This window comes from Crocodylus porosus, unplaced genomic scaffold (genome assembly GCF_001723895.1).
Source record: "Crocodylus porosus isolate Cpor-Errol unplaced genomic scaffold, CroPor_comp1, whole genome shotgun sequence".
NCBI classification, from domain to species: Eukaryota; Metazoa; Chordata; order Crocodylia; family Crocodylidae; genus Crocodylus; species Crocodylus porosus.
Genome location: NW_017728886.1, coordinates 153,358,753 through 153,376,119, shown reverse-complemented (window position 1 = coordinate 153,376,119; position 17,367 = coordinate 153,358,753). Strand labels below are relative to the sequence as shown.

The 17,367-nt window shown below is 42.5% G+C and overlaps 1 protein-coding gene across 1 annotated transcript in view; it reads left to right on the top strand.

The window, feature by feature from the left end:
- The window catches only part of ADTRP (androgen dependent TFPI regulating protein), a 46,618-nt gene that overhangs the window by 24,597 nt on the left and 4,654 nt on the right, over positions 1-17,367 (top strand). Inside the window, exons 4-5 of the mRNA XM_019543307.1 lie at positions 6,684-6,799; positions 12,388-12,539. Coding sequence (XP_019398852.1) covers positions 6,684-6,799; positions 12,388-12,539 — 268 coding nt within the window. The remainder of the gene's footprint in view (positions 1-6,683; positions 6,800-12,387; positions 12,540-17,367) is intronic.

Genomic DNA, 17,367 nt, shown 5'->3' with positions numbered 1-17,367 from the left:
ATGCCGCAGGAGGGGCGGGAGGGGCAGTGGGAGAAGCGGCACACAGGGCCACTCAATTAACTGGCATATTTTGTTACCCGGCATCCCCCATTCCCAGATAACAGAACTTTTACTGTATTTATTTATTCTAACACTTACACACCCACATGCAAACATACATGCTATTATCATTGTTTTAAAAAACTTCCCCTGCACAGATCGTCACTCTAGGCCCCTGCCTGACTTGGCTTTGTTCTACCAGGAAGGTCCACTTGTGGGCTACATGTGCTACCTCCCTCCTTCCCTCTTGCCTATGCTTCACCACTTGTAGACCCATGGCATCCCAACTTGTGCACACACACTCTCTCTCTCTCTCTCTCTCTTTATTTACAACAGCAACAGTACTGAACTGAAATATCGAGCTTTCTCCCCCAGGTGCTTTCTAGGACTGTGTGAAATTTCACCCTGTGTTTCATTTCGAAGCTGTTTTGATGTTTTGAAAGCTTGAAACAGTGATACAGAAATGAAACAAAAGCCTTCGAAACAGCTTCAAAATGAAACAAGGGCACTTGAAATGTTTTGAAAGTTTCAAAACATGCTGAGTTTCGAAACCACGTTTACTTGGCTTCAGTGCCAGTCCCAGCCAGCAGCAGCAGTCTCCTGTCATACGGCAGGCAGATCGGGGCCTGCCCACACCCCAGGGAGGGATGTGGGGCTGTGCTGGACTCCTCCTGGGGGTGCAGGCCCACAGTCTATCTGCTGGATGACAGGAGACTGCTGCCGCCAGCTGGGACTGGCTCTGGGTGCATCCTGCACCCAGGGCAGGTCCCCACACAAGCTGATTTGCCCTGGGCCCGCCTATCGCTGGTCCCAGGTGGCAGCACCAGCCTTGCGTGATCTGGGAGGCAGATCCAGGAGCAGTCTGGCACAGCCCCTGCAGCCCTCCCGGGGGTACAAGTAGGCCTCATCTGCTGGCTGAATAACAGGAGGCTGATGCTGTCGGCTGAGGCCAGTGGCAGCACCGATCTTGCCGGTGCTGGGTTCAGGCTGCACCCAGTGCTGTCCCAGGCAGTGGCAGCAGCCTCCTGTCATCTGGCAGGCAGATCAGGGGCTTGCCTGCACCCCTGGGAGAGCTGCAGGGGCTGTACTGGACTCCTCTTGGGGGTGCGGGCCCCTGATCTGCCTGCTAGATGACAGGAGGCTGCTGCTACTAGCTGGGGCCAGTGGCAACACTGATCTTCCCAGCACCGGGTGGGTGAAATGTCAAAACAGCATTGAAACAGACAAACAGTTTTGATGAAACACAATGGTGCTTTTGAAACAAACTCAAATCAAAACACTGTTTCGTCGAAACATCAAAACAGACAACGAAGTGGAACGATGCTGTTTCGCACTGCCCTAGTGCTTTCCCCATGGCAGGGGGCTCCCTCTCAGCACTCCCGGCTGGTGTTGGCTCATGTGCCCTCTCCTCTCACTACTGCTATAGTACAGTTTTTCCAACGACTCCCTCCCCCTTGCCTATGTTTCACCACTTAGACCAATGGTGTCCCAGCTTGCACACGTGCGCGCGCGCACACACACACACACACACACACACGCTTTCGTGCACTGCATAAACACTTTCCTCAGGTCTGAAACCTGGTAAATCTCTGCCAGGAAAGGGCCTCACTCCTCACTCCCTCTTCCTTCAGCCGCAGGCAGACACACACACACACACATACACAGAGCACCCTGCTTTGTGCTGGCGAAAAATGTTTATTTAAAATGCTCAGCTCTTTCACTGCAAACAGCAGCTTTCTTTTTGGTTTTTTTAAGTCAAATCTAAAAAAAAAGGGGTTTCCCTAAAAATCAAGACCGAGATTACATGCAGGTTTGAACAGTGTTGGTTGAAAGTAAACTTCGTGATATAATGTTATTCTTTTTCAACGCGCACTCTGGGAAGCGGGGTGCATGCTGTGGTGCTGAGACAAATATATTTGGGGTACAGACTTAAGAAGATGTTTGGGTGAGAGATAGTAGGCTGTCAGTGGTAATTCTTGTAGTGGCAGTCCTGTTAAAATAATTTAAGAATGACTCGCTGTTTTTTTACAAATGTTTAAGAACTGATGAGAGCTTGCTTTTTGTTTGTGGACACATGCTCCTTCATCTTCATCTTCAAGAGCAGCTGCTAACGCTCAACATCAATGTAATTATCAAAAAAAAAAATCAACGAGAAGCTAAGGAAAGTATTCTTCATCTACTGATACTCCTCTGAAAGCACGGCTATGTCCAGTGCAGAAATAACATCAAAATTAAAAGATACGTGTGATGTGTTAAAGCATAGTAAGCAAGCCAATTTGGGAGTTATAAAATGCACTAGTAATGACATGGTACAGTGTTTTAAGAAATTAAATCAGAAGGTCAATCTCATTTTGAAGGGAGATCAAAGGTTCAGACAGGAGTTTGTAACAGAGTTTCATGAATGACAATGTACTGGGAGCAGCATTGAGAGTAGCCCACCCAAAAAAACCTCTCCAAACTCTTGTAAAGGAGAGCTGTTTCTCATGTAGCTGCAAGAGGAGAGTGCCAAGGCGCTTCAGGGCTGACGATGCTGATGAGGAGGAGGAGGAGGAGGAGTGGGATGCTGATGTGACCCAGGGAGGGTGCGGGAGAGGGGCATCTCATGGGGGAGCAGGTTCTCATGACTAGAGTTTTCTATGACCCCCCACAGAATTGGTGCACTTCTCCCTCCCTCATGTACTGCCAACCTGGTATTTGCAAAGCAGATTGCACTTCAATGTACCAGGGGCTGCATGGGGTCTGTGAGACCCAGGTTAGGTTCTTAATCTAGAAATCTCTGATAGAAATAAAGTATCTCAAAAGGACTTAAAAATACAGGACGCTCTTCAATTTTCTGTACAAAAGGCTGAGTGAAAATCTTTTGTGGCGTTGGGTAGGGCGATACAGGGAGGCACCCAATAATATGAATCCCAAAGCTGGTGACAGCCAACTTGGGGCCAGCATGACCAAGGCTTGTGCCTTGTGGCTGAGGGCACTTATCAAGTAGATCACGAGCCATTAGGCCTTTACAAAGGCATTAGGGGAAACACGCTACATAATGTAGCATAAATTAGGTATGGAGCACAGCAGGAAGACAGACAGTTGCAAGATGCCCTTGCACTGCCCAACGTGCCAACCTTCTCATGAGGCAGAGGCAGCCACTTGGGGTACTTCCCTACACACTCCATGGGTAATATGGATAATCCCCCCCTTACCCCACCCCCAAATTGTAGTGCACACTACTGTATACATGCTGCAGTACAACCACCTTCCCAGCATGAAACCAGTAGGAATGCCAGTGGGAGTGCTGCAGACATCTGTGCTTTGGGGGACAAAGAAGAGTCCAGGACTATGGTAAGTTGGCAGATGGTGGGGTAGCTTGCAAAAGGACAGTGATTTGGAGTTTAATTTTTGGAACAGGGTAAATGCTCAATGTCATATCCCCTGACAGCTCTTCGAAGGCCTGACAACAGAGATACAGCAACACAGAGAGAGGAGGACTGGTATCAACGAGGATACAGATTCATTATTTACGTATGTATGTAATGGAAAGAACTGTTAAATACAGTTCTGTCCTTTGATAAGAAAGTCCAAGTACTTGGATTCTCATATTTAGCAACATGTCATACAATACAAATTTCAAATTTTTTTGGCAGGAGTGAAATTTGGCAGAGGAGCATGATGACGGAGGAAGAAGAAAATTAATCTTTCTTTCTAAAAGTGAAATTATATGATTAAATTAAAGTACCTGTTTGTTAATATTTTAGTTAACTTAGGTTATTAAAAGTTTTTTTAATACAATCTTGCCTTCTGTGTGCTTGCTGGAATTGAAGACAACACAAAGAAGGGTGAGGAGCAGAAAAATAGGGGAACGCAGGGGTGGAGGTGCCCCAAACTCTGGGCAGGAGCAAGCAGGGGGAAAAAAGTATGGGGTTCAGGTGGAAAGAGGCTGAGGCTGTCTTGGCCAGCCAGCTCGCTATGGTAAGCAGCAGGAAGCACAACGGGGTGGGGGGGGGGGTGCCCCCCCAACTCCTGGCAGGAGCAAGCAGGGGAAAAAAAAGTTTGGGGTCTGGGTGAAAAGAGGCTGAGGCTGATAAGGACAGCCAGAAGCAAAGTGCGTTGAAAAAGGCAGAACGTGTTTTCTTGGAAATCTCATTTTTCATCAATTTAATATAACCAGTAAAATAAGCAGTAAAAATTTGCAAGATTAGCACCTGGTGTCCAGAAAAAAAAAATCAGTGCAGGAGAACTTCCATGGATTTCCATGGATTTACAAGTGAACCCAAGCGGCAGCTGGTGGTGCAATAGTTGCAAAGCCAGGAAAAAATCACGTTTTTGGGCTTAAGTAGGATCCACGTTATAAATTTAAAACAATAAAAATAATTCTCATGGAAGATATTTAGGAGCTAAAAATAAAGCAGGTGTTTTAAATTACCACAAAGAAAAAACCTAAAGGATAAAATCAGCTGATAACGTGGATACACAGACACGATTTAGCTAGCTTAATGGCGATTTTTGTAACGTGGTAACAGGAAGTGTAACGTGGTAACAGGAGAGGTGTAACGTGGACAAGCATCCTTAGAGCAGGGCAGCAACCTGTTTTTCCCCCACCATGAAAACATGCAAGTTTTCAAATTTTTTCTCAGAACTGGAAAAAGTTCCAAGTTAGTCAAGTCAGCATTTTCTCATTTAAAAAAAACCCACTACATCCAAAAATTTCCAACCATTTCTAGTCTCTACTGCCAGCTTCTTACTCATCAATAAAATGGATTCATACATCAGAGTGGAGATTTTTTCCCTTGGAAACTTGGCCTTCTGAATGAATATATTATAAAACATTGAATCACTGCATTTGTCAGGTTAATCACAGCAACAACATACATCTGGTAGGGCTCCTGACAGATTATCATCCAATTTCTACAGCTTGAGGCAGCATAATACATACCTAGACCATCCCTGATCGGTGTTTGGAAGCTCTTAAGAAAAGGTTAGACAGGAACAGGAAGGTTTTGGACTTTCCAAGTAGTATGTTCCAGTAAGTGACCTCAGCTAACCATAACTAGAGAGCTTTTCCTATCTAACCTAAATTTCACTTGCAGCAAGCAAGCCAATTACTTTTGCTCTTCATGCCCACCATGGGTAAAACAAGTTAGTTATCTCTGTCTCCTTCACAAGACAGTCTTCTAATGTGTGAAAAAGTGTTGTGTCCCTCCAGTCATCTCTTTCCAGACTAAACAAACTCGATTCTTTTAAGTTCGCCTTGTATTGTCTAAACTTCTCTTATAATTATTTCCTTGCTTATGTTTTCTCTTGACTTGTTCTCCTCCCAACTTCCTGCCTTTTGTCTATATCTACCTTAATATGCAATGTACAATGATGGACCCCACCTCACCTAAATGGCCCACTGGGGTAGCATGGTTGAAGGCACATCAGTTTCTATAAGGTAGCCATTAAGGAGAAAAGTGTCCAGTTGCCTTTGGACAACTGGACACAAGTGCCCACTTATATCTGAATTGACTAAAGGCCTTTGTTAGGAGTCTGGGATGAGGCTGAAAACTCATCCTTCAGATAGTGACCTTAGCCACTCCACCACCTTCCACAACCATCTTAGAAAGTACCTATCCACTTAGCATCTAATTAAGTCAACTGTGAATGAGGAAAGTATATGCATCTTTAATTCAGTTAGTCTATAAGGTGCACCTTGCCTTTCACCTAACTTCAGACTAACATGGCTAATAATCTCAATTATTTTTAAACAAATTTTTGTGTCGTCTGGCCATTAAATAACACCCACAATAGGAAAGCAAAAACTTGAAATAAATGCAACTAATTCAGCAGCACAAATAATAGATCCTTAAAGTTTGCTGTTTTACAGATGAAGCAGAAGTAGAATCAAAATATAAGAATTTTTTTCTAAAATGCACATTTTTGTGTCCAGTGAATAAGTTAATGTGTACTTAGTGCAGCCAAGAGGGGGTGGTATATGCAGCCAGGAAAGAAAGGACAGATTTGAAGGTATGTGCTTCAGTGAGATGGATGCTCCCCTAGAAGCTAGCAGGCCTGGAGCTCTCTTCCCAGTGGGGTAGAAACTTCTCTGCTGTTCTCCATCCAATGAATATTAAAATGGAAGGTGCAGTAGCTCAGCTTTAAGTTGGGGGCGACTGGATAACGTTTATCCTGATGCCTGGTAGTTACAGCATTGTCCTGGGAAGTCAAAGAGAAATAGATTCAACACCCCCCAGGATGAGTGGGGTATAGCACTGTTAGCCGTGCTGATTGAGAGAAGACTTCCCTTATATTCCTAAGGAATTCAGTCATAAATTTCACAGTGGTTGGAGCTAACATTTCTCTATTATATCCTATAATGAAGCAAAAGACTGTCCTAATCCTTACACATTACATTGCATCATATACAGCTCTATTGTAACACCGTCCTCAAGCACTGTTTACCACATATTAGTAAGAACATTACAATGATTTTTGCTGTATGGCTATTTCCACACTGCATTATGTGACATGTACTCTTTTAAATTATATAATGTTAAAAAACAAGTTTGTTTGCTTGCATATTCTCATTTCCATGTTCTGTGTAGTACTACACACACACACGCACACACACATACTGCACTGTTGCCACTGGGTGATTTATTTCCTTTTCTTCTCAGCACACTGCTATTGTTGTGTTAGCTCTGCTGGAGATGATTGTTACACCTCACCATTACCCTCCAAAGAAGAAAGGACTGACTTTATTAGGATTTGTCTCCATCGCCTACATCAGTTGGTAAGAATCATATAGTATAAACCTGGAGATTTTCTTTAAGTGCCCTTTTCTGATAAAAAGACATACAAAAAACTAGAACAGGCAGACAAGGTTCTTTGGATGAATCTGATATCTTTTGTTAGACCAACTTAAATAGTTGGAAAACAGTTTTAAGCAAGCTTTCAGGTTCAAAAACCCTTTGTCAGGCTGAGGAAGTTTCAGCAGTTGGTGTGTGCTCTTCCTGGATGGAATGAAAAGTAAAGAAGCCAGAGGCTGGGCTGGGATACATACAAGACAGGTAGTCAGTGAAAATGTAGATCAGGGGTTGGCAACCCTTGGCATGCATGCCCAGCATGGCACACAAGGCCATTTTGCTTGGCACGCCACAGCACAGCTGTTTGGAGCCTCCCGGCTGCAGCCAGCCCCGGCTCCGTGTAGCTGCGGTGGGCGACAGAGCCCGGGCTGCTTCCAGTAGGGCTTGCAGCGTTCCAGCTGTCTGGTGGGAGCAGCCCGAGATCCTGGGGAGTCAGGCAGGTTATAATGTGTCATAAATTCAATGTCTATAGTTAGCCCATGATTTTTAGTATCCAGGAGGTTGATGAATTGCAGTTCATAGGCTTGTCTCTGGGAGGTGTTTTGTAAGTTTCCTTTGAGGATCAGGACTGAGAGATTGGAGAGAGAGAGTGGTTTTCTTGTGAGAAATGTGCCCCCATTTTTTTATTGGGTTTCTGATAAACAAAGTTATATGTTTATGTGATATCTATTTATATGGTATAATCATAAAAACACAGTGTGAGGGAGAAGGGAGAGAAGTTATACTTGGAATAGTCAGATGACAGTCAAAAAAAGGGATCATGAGAGTAGGCTCTACCCGGGTACAGAGAAGACAAATATGGCTCCTGAAATCACGCACAATATCTTCTGCTAATCCAGGATCTCGCTTAAAAGGCCAGTTGTACTGAATTACCACAAGCCATGGTTTGCAATGCCTTTACATGGATGGCATTCTCAGCTTGCTTCCAACAGTCAGAAAGAAATTTATTAACCCAGTACAATTCTTTTAATCCAGTCCTCTGCCAACTTTTTGGTGAAGATATGCCTCATTCATACAAACAGCAGCTTTCCTAGAACTAGGTCAAGCATCATGATAATGTGAGAATACTGACTAAGCTCATTTAAGATACCATTAATTAAAGGTCATAGTGTCATCTGCTGTTTACCTTCCAGTGTGCAATATCACCCACTACAAATACTCAAAGAAACAGCAGGCTATGCTGCTGGCAAAGTGCACAGTGCTCATAGCTGAAGGCATTTCCAGCCTGAGTCTCTCTCACAGCTTGGGAGACACCTGGTACTCCTGATAATAAGCCAATCAGGCCAACCAAGGTCAAACCTGGTAACATCTTGCACTGGCAGTTGCTCCCAAAGCCTCCTTTGAGTTGCTATTTTCTTCATGGAATACATAACTCATTGTAGCCCTTGGTATCCTCACTATTGGGCTCCCAAACAGAAGAGCATCTGCTGATGGTCTTTGACATAACCTTGACGTGTCCTTTGTGTCACAGCTCCTTGCTACTGAGGCCAAGTCTTTAAAATAATAAAAAAATACTATTTATGTTAAAAATCTGCATCCAATCCATATATGTGTCCATTCTTTACTAGAGCTGCCTCCACCAGTGGCACAGAAGTCCTGTCTTACTGCCTTGTGCTCCTGAAGTGACTTTGATGGTTCCTCTTTCCTCAATATCTACAAGTTCAGTTGATCCATTTGCAATCTGGGCCAGTGAATTGGGCAGAAACCACTAAAGACTGTTTCAGAACAGCTTTAGGACCTTTCCACGCCATATACTTTTTTCTTAAGGACCTGCTATTGACTTCATAACAGAAATCAGATTTCTGCTATATTCACAGTGGAAGATTGTTTCCAAACATGGGAGACCACCACTTGCAGTAAAGAACTTGAATGCTTGAAGGGACAGATTTTGCTACTCTAAGTGATACTTAATAGTAATTTATTATACTAGTAGTCCTGTGGAAATCAAAATCAAAGGTGTAAAGACTCTGGCCAATCTTCCTTTTCTCTGGGTTCTCAGAACTCATGTTATCACATTCTAAACTTCAAGAAAAGAAAACAAAAATTGTCCTTTTTTCTTTCACAAGTAAAAGTCAAATCTAACAAAAACCATGGCAACAGATGCCCCAGTCAGAAAGGTACATGTGCCTTTGGACAATGGAGCCACAAAGGAGTGGAAATCCTACCACTTCTCTCAGCCCCATGAATATGAACTAAGTACTGCATCTTGAGACAAAATAAAACCCAAACTAAATTCTGGACCTCTAAACCACTACTCCATCATTTTCCAGTAACGCTTCCACACTCCAACTCTCTCACAATCTAAAACATTTGAGTTTTATCAGGCAATAGATTCTTGGGCTCCATTTCAGCATATAACTTTCTGTTGTGAATTAACCAGAATCTCAAGTAGGGAATTTGCATCAAGATGTTTTTTTCCCCCTTTTTGGATCTTGCATATCTCTTTGAATACCTCCTCTGGGACTACTTTTCTTCCTTCAATGACTGTATAGCTTCCATTAACATTAATGAAAATGACACACACATAATGAGAGGACTGCATAAACCCTGAGCAGTTTTCCTCCTTAGATATTGTTGGGCTTCTGATGTGAACAATTCTGCTTCTGAATCCTATACTGATTTGATTAACCTTGCTATACCTGCAACATCATGCAATACTTCCTATACTTGCCCCGAAGCATCCAGAGGACTTCAAACTTATCCTGAATATTAAATTTTTACTTTAGTCTAGTTACTGTATTTATTATCACAAAACTATTTAAGGTTTGGGGTTTTTTTCACTTAATTTGAGTCATATTTTCAAAATAATGAGATAATGATTATTATACATGAGTTAAACAGATAATCACACATGCCCAAGAGGCAAGTTGCAAATGGAAACTTGTAGGATGGGTTTAAATGTTGATAGTGATGTTGATTTAAGAGGTCCTGTTGATATTTGGTCCTCTCTAGCCATAGTCCAAATCTTCACTGGAACCAAAATTTTCAAACTTGGGTGCCTATTGACAGGTATATGAACAAGCATTTAGATGCCTAAGCAAGAAGCCTGACTAGACTAACCAGAGGATCTATCAAGCTAAAAGACAACCAAAAGGCATAGTGCCTCTAAAAAAGCTCTTGTTGGAGTGCATAAACATGAACTCAAGTACGTGACTGAAGGGCCCAACTTTAAAAAATCTGATTCATACAATTTGGTTCCTCATTACAGACAACAAAGACTAGAATCACTCTCTGTTTTATTGCATTCAACTTGCACAGGTTATTAAAACATAGGTATAGGCTACACATAATTAAAAAATAAAACCACATCATCAATTTCCTCAACTCAAATTCCAGTTGCTCTCTAGGGCTAGGGACAGACATTACACATAAACTGATTTAAGCCATCAGAAACTGGGTTAAACCTGTAACAGAACAGATGTTCAGTGCACATAAACCAGTTTGAAAATGGCTGAAACTGGTTTGAGATAAACCTGGTTGAATGTAGTATCAGACTTCACTGATTTGGGTCAAACCAGTTTATGCAATGTGTTTGTCCCAGACTCCTTGCTGGCTTAAGTTAAATCAGAATCCCCCAGCATCCCGGCATGCTCTCTGGGCTGGGCGGGACTCTCTGCTCCAGAATGCTCTGGCAGAGACTTGCAGGCAGAGCAGGGTCTGCTGGCTTCCTCTTCCTGCCCCCTCACCACTCGCTGCTTAAGCAGGAATCCCTTCCTTCTCTCTGCCATAGAAAAGCCCATAGCCAGCATGTGGCATGCTAGCTAATGCTGTGTAAAGCTCCAGCAGACACAGCAGGGTCTGCCTACCTTCCCCCTGCCCTCTCCCCCTACTGCTCAAGCAGAAAATCCTGCCCCTCCCCCATCTCCACAACATGGAACCCAGCCCCACAAACCCTGGGCATGTGTCATACTAGCTAATGCCAAGAGGAGTCTGTGTGTGAGTCTCTCCAATTTCACTGGGGCAGGCAGACAGAACAGTGACCACTTAGGGCTGTTTGGAGCTAATCAACAGGTCAGCCGGTGAGCTGTTTAAGAACTTTGAAGTAATGAAGAGAGGTTATTGTTTTGCTAATTGGGTGACAAAGACTCTTATCACTATCAGCCCCCAGCTGGCTTGCTTGCCTACCAGTTTGCTACAGACAGTATGACAAAGCAGGGAGGGAGACTGAAAAGCTCAGTATTATCAACAGATGTATGCACTGCAACCCCCCCTTGCCTTAGAGTGCTAGCCTGGGGCCTTGAGCAGCCAGTGGGGAGAAGCCTGGGACCCTGCAGGCAGACCTCCCTAATGATAGAGTCCTGCCAGGGCCTGGCCACACACCCTCAGCTCAGCTCCCTGCAGAAGGGAAGGGAGGGCTGCTCTAGCACCCCCTGGCTTCTAGCTTAAGCCACTGCAGGCAGGTGCCTGAATTTCCTCAGTCCAGAGAGAATGTCTGCCCGTTTCAAACCAGTTCAGCCCAGTCAGGTTGGACTAACCTGCAAAGATTGAATCAATTCAGGGTCAGACTTTTTGCTACTACTACTAGCCTAGTAGTTAATATTTCCTGTTAGCATTACTGGGGCCTTTTTATATGGTGTTTGGTTTTTTTAACCTTGCTTAGTCATTTCACACACTGGCTGTGTTTTCTGATCAAGGGATCTATAATGTTGAGAATAGAATCTAATTTTACAGATACATTTCCACACTCCGTCCAGTAAAAACTATTAATATCCATTTCTCTCAGTAATGTTTGTCAGAGGGCTAAAAGATCTTTCTTCATGTATACAACTACAAGTCTCTTTTTTATGCCCTATCTATTCCTTCTCTTGCTACCATTAATCAGTTACCTTTCAAAGTCAGAAGGCACCTTGCCGCTTTTTTCTGTAGTCTGTGGGGAGAAGAGTTGCCTGTTTGGGAGTCAGGGGAGCGAGAAAGGGGAAGAGGATTGGGGAGCTAAAAAAATAGCCTAATCTTGGTTGAGGTGTAGAAAGATTGCAGCCGTGGGGCTAAAGGGAGCAGCTGGGGTTCCCCAGGCCTGGAGCTGCACTCCAAATGTGTGCAGATGTTTAATAGATCAGGTTAACCTGTTTCCAGTCTAAATTCACTTGCTCAGGTGAACTAATTTACATCAGGCCAGCCATTTTTTGCCTGACTTAACCTCCCCAAATGTCTGCATAGATGGGCACTTAGGTAGACCTAGTGCTAGTTAGGTCAATGCAAAATGTAATGTCTGCACATTCCTTCAAGCTACTTCAGTGTAATTATCTTTGCTGTGGCCAGTTCATGATAGACATTGCATGTACTCCACCACATGTAGAAGAAAGTAATTCAAAAGCAGTCAGAGTGTACTTCCTAGAACAAGAGTCCAACTTTCCAAATGCCTTCTGGAAATACTACATTAACAGTTGAATGTTAGCCGATTGTTTTTTCTTTAGAACATGGTAGCTTTGATGACATAGTCCTTCCTGCGTAGGAAATGTTTAAAAACTCTTCTTCTAACTGAATGATCCTAACCCAAAATTATCTCTCCATCTAGGGTCCTGTGGATTTACTGGGCAACTAAACAGTGGGTATATCCTCTCTTCGGTTTGTTCAGCCCAGTGTTCCTAGCAGCCTTTTTCACTGGTAGCATCGTCTTCATACTATGTATCTACACCTTTGGAGAGTTCCTTAACCATGTGATTTGGGGTCAGTTCACTTTTTTCTTTCTACTTGTAATCAAAGGGGGAAAAAAACACTTTAGAGAGTGAACACTGATTAAATAACAGAATAGTTATTCGTGCACCTGCTTACAGAAAAGACCATCCACCAAATGGGTATTTCAATTTCCCAGGACCTACATAAATCACACACAGAAAGGATACGGCAGTTTTCCAAAATACAGCTGGGATCCAAAAAGATAAAAACAATGCCATGCAAAACCAGAGTATCCCTGACTCAAATCTTTTATACTTACATGCAGAGTTAATTAAGATATGAAATATCACTGTATACCAAGGGCTTAGAGAGGAGAGAAGGCAGGCATTAATGTAACTGAATGCAAGCAGCAGTTTCTGTCATGTGAGTACAATAAATAGCCCATATGGGGGTTCTACCCAACCATTCACATACCCTCCTTCTGTAGCCACAGGCTAGCGACAAAGGAAATAACTTAAATCTCCACACTCCCCACCCTACATCCCCATGTACACATGCTTGGAAAACTGTCCAACAGAAAAAAATATTTGGGGCGGCTATGCTGAACAGTGAAACAAATAGTAGGGATCACTTATTTCTTTGGTTTCACATCTCTCTCTCCTTCCAATATATACTTGAGAGCAACTATGTTCCTGTCTGGAGAAAATGTACTCATTTCACCCAAGACAAAAGTTTCTGATATAGTCCAGGTTGAACTTTGTCAGTTTTTATGCATAAAACTGCATTCTCTGAGAGAATTGTAGCCTAACCCTAGAACAAATTTCAGGAGATTGCAGACCAGATCTTTTAAGCTGGTGGGCCTACAGTTGGGCTCTCAATAAGCACACAAGTTACTTAAGAAACAGACTCAGTTTCACAGTTGCTAACTATATTCCACTGAAGAGGTCCAGGTGCTCTATCACTCTGAAAACTGCTTTTAATACCCAGATTAGAACATTTTGTCCATTGGATTTTCTTGCATGAATCCATCAGTAGATGACTGGCTCTGGTAGCATAACAGTAATTTAAACACAGAAAATATTAAGGGTCAGGCTGTTTAGTCATTCATATCTGCTTCTTCACATTGCTTTATTACAAATTGTGCCATTGAAACTGAACAAAGACTGTGTCCCCATAAATGTGATTAACAGTCACACTATCTCCACTGCAAGGACATAAATGGACCTGCACTGCACAGGAAACTGCAAAGCAGAGTAGATGTTAAATGTGTGCAATGTATGTATAAAGAATCGCACTTCCAATCCACAGTCAGTCACGTTAACAGTGAACTGTGCCACCATTTATCTTCCCAGGGATCTCTTCCCTTGTAAGATGTAGAAGAGTTCTTCTGTCTTACTCAAAGTCAGCCCTTTGCTTCCCCTATTTAGTGCAATCATTTGCTGGCCAGAAAAAACAAGCCCAAAGACAGGCTTATTAATAGGATATGAAAAAATAAGCCTCAGTTCTTAAATAGACATTTCTCCACAATTTCATGATGGAAGTAGTCAGAAGGAACTAGAGATGATCAAAATAAGCAGCATCAGTTGAATAAACATCATTTGATTTCCAAGGTGTTCACTGACAGAAGCAAAAATGCCAACTGGTGATCAAATTTGTGCAAAGCTCTGCATTTTGCAGCACTGACTAAATATGTTCAGCTAAAAGGAGAAATCAGTCACATGAGAATGTGTTGCTTAAAGTTAAGCCCAAATCAGGCCACTAATGCCCTATGGCATTGGCAAATTCGTTTTCCAATCTAATTCCAATCTATTCCTACTTTGATCTTTAAGATGCTCAGCAGCACATTCACATATTGAGGTGTACCTACTCCAGATGCACATGACCAGATCCTCAGCCAGTATAAATTAAAGTAATGCTCCAGATGTCACTGGAGCTCCATAGATTTATGCCAGTTTAGGATCTAGCCCACATTATGCAGTTTTTATTTTTCAAAGAACCTTTAAAACCACTGTCCTGCTCCTGTTGATAACTAAAGATCCTATTTTGTCACAAGGGTTTTAGTCTTGGTTTAAAATCTCCACTGTTTGAGTCATTTAATTCTTCCCATCTCTTGTGATTTCAAATGTACATGGAAGTTTATGCCTTCCAAAGTCTACAATATTATCTAGCTTTGATGTGCTCCGTTAAATGGAGGCTGGTTGCTCCTCCAGAGTGAGCCTTGCTACAGTACAGGGGTAGGCAACCCTGGCACAGATGCCAGAGCATGGCATGAGAAGGCATTTTGCTTGGTACGTGCCATTTTGCTTGTGTTGCCATAACAAGGATTGGGCTCCTCACGGCTCCCCCACTGTCCACCTCTGGCATACCAACATCTTACAAGTCAAGCTTGCAAGTGTTTTTGGCACTCCGCCCCAAACTATTGCCAAAATGCCAACCCCTGTTATAGTGACTGAGGGAAGCCACTTCTACTGTGCAATAAAGTTTCCAAGAATCAACTCCTCCTCAGTTATTGCTTAATTCACACTGGGACAAAACTCCCATTAAACTCTGGCCCTAAATCAGTTTGCTGAGCTTTAAAGGTGTTTTAGGACCATTCTGCAAAGATAGGTGCTATCTGAAGTCTGCTGTCCCTGGCTCCCACCTCTAACATACATATCCAATTTTGGGCTCAATAGCAATTGACCCCCCCAGTCCTAAATACTTATCCCCTCCCCCATCTTGGGTTACACTTTCTTTACCATCTCTCCTCTCCCTCCCCTCCCCTCCTCAGACCATTAAATTTCATGCCTTTGCTTCATCTCTCTCATTTAAAAGCTAAACTCCTTACCCATTATCTTAATTGGTTATACTGACCTAATCTCTTGTGAAAACCAGTAACTCAGTATGTATCAGTAATGACTCTCACCTGTACAGAGATTGAGTTAAGCGGTTTGACTAGGCAGCACAAACAAAAAAAGGAAATTATCACATTAGCCCAAGTTGCTTATTGTTCCTCTATCAAATATGGTTTATTAAATTTATTACATTTATAAGCAGCAATACCCAATGTAGCCATGATTGGAGCTTAGTAGAAAGTGGAATTTTTTCCTTTATGGAAAGTTTTAACATTTTGTTTATAAACTAGAGCATTTTTATTTTCTGAGTTAAAAAAAAAAGTTTTTGAGGAAACCCAAAACTAAAGTGCACAAGCCCCCCATTATTTGTGAGAATGTTCATGCTGTTAAAAACCTGATTTCTGGCTAAAAACGTTTCAGTGGAAAATGTTGGCAGTTTTCAAAATGTTAACTATCTGTTGTTAACATACCCATATCACAGAAGCACCTATTGCACATCCATAACAAATTTGCCTCGACTGTACCTATATATACATCTCCACAACTGCAAACAAGCCAAACCACCTGCAACTTTCAAATCACCACCACTCTTAAAATAAAAAGCTCCTGCCACACAACCCCCCGAAACACCACACACAACAAGAAATATTTCTCTCTTTTCATAAAGATACAATTTTCTTAAAATGATCCCAAAGTTCAAGACTGATGATGTTCTGTCCTGAACAAGTAGTAAGTAAGGTTAGAGATCTTGTACCAACTCCACTGAAAATAGGATGCAGAATCATTTTGGGGAGTTAGGAATCCAGGCTGTCTAATAATATATAACATGTTTCGCATTGTTTTTTACCTCAGGACAGTCAAGAGACCTCAGACCTTAAAATATACTTTATTATTTATAGATAAACTGTGTTATATAGTGTTTGAGGTTTTAAAACTGCATCATTTTTCTACCTTCCACTCACACAACTGGACTCACGGTAACTAAGGCAACCCAGATTTTACAAGCCAAGAGACAGAAAATAATTGAAATAATGTGTACAGAAATATGTGCAGAATAATGTTTTTAAGAAAACCCCAAAATGTTTTGAAAATACTTGCTGTTGTTAGGTAACATGAACACCCCAAAGTGAGTAATTAAAAGCAAGGGATCAAACCCTCCACTGGCATCAATTTACAGCAGCAGAACATCTGTGCCACATGTTTGTGCGCCAGAGTGAAACATGCAACTGGTTCTTTAGTATCTGGTCATTGAAAATCTCACACAAGGACTACAGCTCTGGAAATACATATCCACAAGTCAGCCTGGAAGAGGAACAGGACATGATAGGTATCTTCAGGGATTTGCTGTAGGTGACATGTACAAGGTTAAAAGGAATCATTTGGATTAGAGTGCTTGAGTCTAAACCTTCCCATGATATAGAAGCAAGAGTACCAAGACAATCCTCTCTCTCACTGGACAACTGGAGATGCAGGCAAATTATTCCCCACCCCCCAGTAAACCTGCAAACCTCTTTCTAGTTTCTTTGCTTTCTTACTTGGTACTGAACATGAGCAGGAACTAAGTGGGATGCCCATTGCTTTACTTACTAGCTATCATGATGAGATAGCTACTTTGCAAGTGAAGAAGGGCTTCTAACAGAGAAACCAAGCCAAACATTTCAGACCCTTACACCCACATTTACAGAAAAGAAAGGTCAAGCGGCTTAGCTCTGCCCCGAAACAAATGGGCAACAAGGAATCTAGAAAACAAATACAGGTGCGAAGAACCAAGCACTTACTTGTGGCAAGAGAAAAGACAGCCAGCCAGTCAGCAGCTGCTGCTTGTAGAAATGGCTTCTGAAGAACTGCAGCTAGTACCTGCTTTTGCAGAATTTAAAGGCACAGCAATGAGCTAGAGAACTTGCTGGGAAAGGGGACATAGAGCCAGAAGAGTAAACCTAGATATGTTTTCTCAGAGGTGCACTCTGTGCCATACAAGGCCCTCTTAGAGTCCTCATGTTGCACAAACGCAGTTCGTTTCTCTGGAGGCCCGCAAAGATCACAAA